General features: G+C 55.7%; 1 protein-coding gene across 1 annotated transcript; it reads right to left on the reverse strand.

Annotated features, from left to right (window-relative positions):
* Positions 1-753: 753 nt before the first annotated feature.
* On the reverse strand, positions 754-2,186 carry LOC133235438 (cathelicidin-1). The gene is made up of 4 exons (XM_061396961.1): positions 1,974-2,186; positions 1,753-1,860; positions 1,532-1,603; positions 754-947 (listed from the first exon to the last, which is right to left on the reverse strand). Exons 1-4 carry the CDS (start codon positions 2,169-2,171, stop codon positions 858-860), a joined length of 468 nt encoding a protein of 155 aa, XP_061252945.1. The 5' UTR covers positions 2,172-2,186; the 3' UTR covers positions 754-857.
* Positions 2,187-3,127: the final 941 nt, after the last annotated feature.

Here is a 3,127-nt window from a genome sequence, read left to right on the forward strand (position 1 = left end):
GTACGTTCAATGAAGAGGTCACTGAAGTGCATGGCTGAGACTAAAGCCAGTTGGGGACCTCAGACAGAGGTGTGACACATCTGGGAGTGTAACACCCAAGGAGGGAGAAAGAAGAGATGTTTTTCCATCAAGTTCCCCCAATGGCTAGTTGACGCTACTCCCTGGATTCAAACTCCCCAGGGCTACCATCTGCCCCAGAGCAAAGGTCAGCTAGAAAATGGGGAGCGGGCAGGACATGGGCAGTGTCTGATCAGAGGCAAACAGTGATGTGATCTGTGTGTCACTCACAGAGATGCAGTTCAGTCTCAGGGCTGAGCCTGCAGGTGCAATGCCCAGAACAGTCTCTGTGAGTGTTTAACAAGGTGGGAAGCCTGGCCCCTCGTGGACTGTCACCTCCATGCGAGCAGGAGCAGCATTCCCACCAGCACTGCACACACAGCAGGTCTCCTTAGGTCCTACTGGGTGTTGGAGGAGGAGGGCAGAGTGGGGCGGGTGAAGTGTTCGGGAGGCGCCCAAGGATGGAGACGCTGTCCTGGAGCTCCTGAGGCTACTGCTTCTCGCGTGGAAGGAACAGGGCCCTCACCCTTCTCTGTGTTCACAGGAGTGATCTCACACACACATACACTCATGGACACACACACAGACACATAGACACACACACACACGGGTACACACACACGAGACATGAAATAGTTCAAGATTCTTTCTTGATAACTGTGAGGAGAGGAGACAATGAAATTGAGACCTGGAGGATATCATGTCACAAGAATTTATTTTTCAGATCCAGTAGCTTGAGGCAGAGTAAGAAAACCCTTAGGACTCTTTACTGGCTTATGACAGAAATCTACAAGAGCTGATTATCTGCAAACCCTTATCACTACAATGCGACATAATCGGGCTGCCTGTGGTGGTGCCCATGGCTGCTTTGTAATCCTGATGCTCTTGTGCTGTGAAACAAGAAAAACACAGGTTGCTTGTTGGTACTGCATCACCATCAACCCAAGATCCCTCCCCACCTGGCCCTTCCTGTTTCAGGGTCACACCAGGATCCTCAGGCACAAGTTCACCTCTGGCTGTCATATTTGGAGCATGAGGTGGAATCCCCACACTCAGAAATAGATGAAGAGACTAAAGGAAGACAAGGGCTTCCCAGAGTCACAAGCCCATCCCAGCAAAGCTGGAAGAGAGCAGAGGTTGAGGGCTCGTGACTCTCAAAACTTTAGCACAGTCAGAATCCCTGGAAGTCCTGGGAAAAGACAAATGGTCAGACCCCACCCCAGAGTCCAACTCAGGTGGCCTGAGTGGGGCTGAGAATCTGCCTTTCTGACAAGTTCTCTGGGTGCGGACCCCAGGAGAGAACCACTGCTCTAAGGGACACACAGCCAGGACGGGAGATCTGGGGCTCGGGGAGGGAGGGGGCAGGGTAGGAGAGTCTTTCTCTGCCCTGGATGGGGCAGTGGGTCATTGGTCCAAAGGGAGTTCCACAACCCACCGGCACAGCAGTTCCCACAGTACAGAAGGGGCCACTTACATTATTACAGGTGATGTCGAAGTTACCCCTGACCTGGTCCAGGGTGACTGTCCCCTCACAGCGTTTCAGCAGCTGGAAGGGGAGGCTCAGGGTCAAAGTGGAACCACCCACCCCCAGGCCATAAGCTCCCAGCCTCACACCAGGGGCTGGGAACCTTGCTCGAAGCCCCCTGTTCAGCAATCTGGGAAGCAGCCTCCTGTGCCCCCAGCCCCCAGGCTCACCCCATTCTCCTTGAAGTCACACTGCTCCGGGGGCTGCTGGGTGGTCCTGGAGCACACGGTCTCCTTCACCCTGAAGCTCACCCGCTTCGGGCTGTCTGGGTCTTCATCCTGCTCGAGGATCAGAGTGGGGAGACTGGGCTTGGGCTCAGGCTTCCTTCTCTGCTCTGTGTCTCTGCTCCTCCACCCAGAGGGTCCCTTCCCCAGCCCCCTCCCTGACTTACATCCTGAGGAGGCTGGTCCAGCTCGAGAAGACGGTAAATGTTAGGTTCTGAGGATTGCTCATTGAGCTGATCCACAGCACGAAGCACGGCCTCCCTGTAGCTGAGGGCCTGGGCGCTGGCCGAGGGCAGTGCTAGCCCCAGCAGCAGCAGCCACAGTGACCACCGTCCCAGGGAGAGGCTGGCCCTCTGGGTCTCCATGGTGCCCAGTCTGCCTCCTCCCACCTGAGGGACCCTCCTTTTATGCTCAGCCTGGGCCTGATGCAAAGATTCAACCTGACCCGCCCCATCCCTGGCCTCCTCCCAGGTGCGAGGTGGACTTGACTCAGGCTTTGCTGTTGCTTCATTGGATTTCTGGGCAGTGGTCAGGGAGGCCCCTGTGCAAGGTGACGAAAGGGTTTCTCCATCTCCCTGACAATATCTCGGCCTCTCCTGGGGTCCGTGGGAAGTGTCACAGGCAGGGTTGCTCAAAGGGGTTGAGTCCTTGAGGAGAGGGAGGGACCAGGCACTGTCTACATCCCCTCTGAGTCCACACCATGGGCTCCTGAGGATCCGGGGTAAAGGAGTGTATTCAGCAGTCAGCCTCCACCTCTTGGCACTGCCTGGAACCCAGTAGAGGGTCACTTGACATTTGGTGAGTGGATGACAGTACTACATCTCAAGATGTACACACCAGCCAGTCCCTAGGTAGACACGGGGCACACCATCGTCTCTGTGTCCAGCCCTCATACAGTGAGCTCCATTTGTCTCCTCTCCTGGATTCCTCTGCATTGCTCTTCTCAGTCTAAAAATGTCCTGGCCCCAGAACCTACCAAACCTGGCCTATTGCTTTGGCTGCCTCTCATCTGCCCTGAGAAATGGTCATCTGCACGCTTCTTTGCTCTATTTCACCCTCAGGCCATCGCAGGCTGGACAGCCCTCCCTAAGTACAGGGGCCGCACTAAAGCCTTATCTTTATCTTCACAGGCTGCAGAGTCCATCTGTCCTCCAAACACTGATTCTCCCCTGTCGCTTCTCTCCTGGGTCCCCTCCTCTGTGGGTTCTGCTGAGTCTCCTCCAGGGAGTCTCCTCTTAGGAGGCAGGGCTGGCTCGGGTGCATCCGGGCTGCTTCTCCTCTCAGTTCTCACATGTTCCAGGGGCTATCCCTTCCCTTTTCA

The sequence above is a fragment of the Bos javanicus genome, chromosome 22 (genome assembly GCF_032452875.1).
Source record: "Bos javanicus breed banteng chromosome 22, ARS-OSU_banteng_1.0, whole genome shotgun sequence".
Taxonomy (NCBI): domain Eukaryota; kingdom Metazoa; phylum Chordata; class Mammalia; order Artiodactyla; family Bovidae; genus Bos; species Bos javanicus.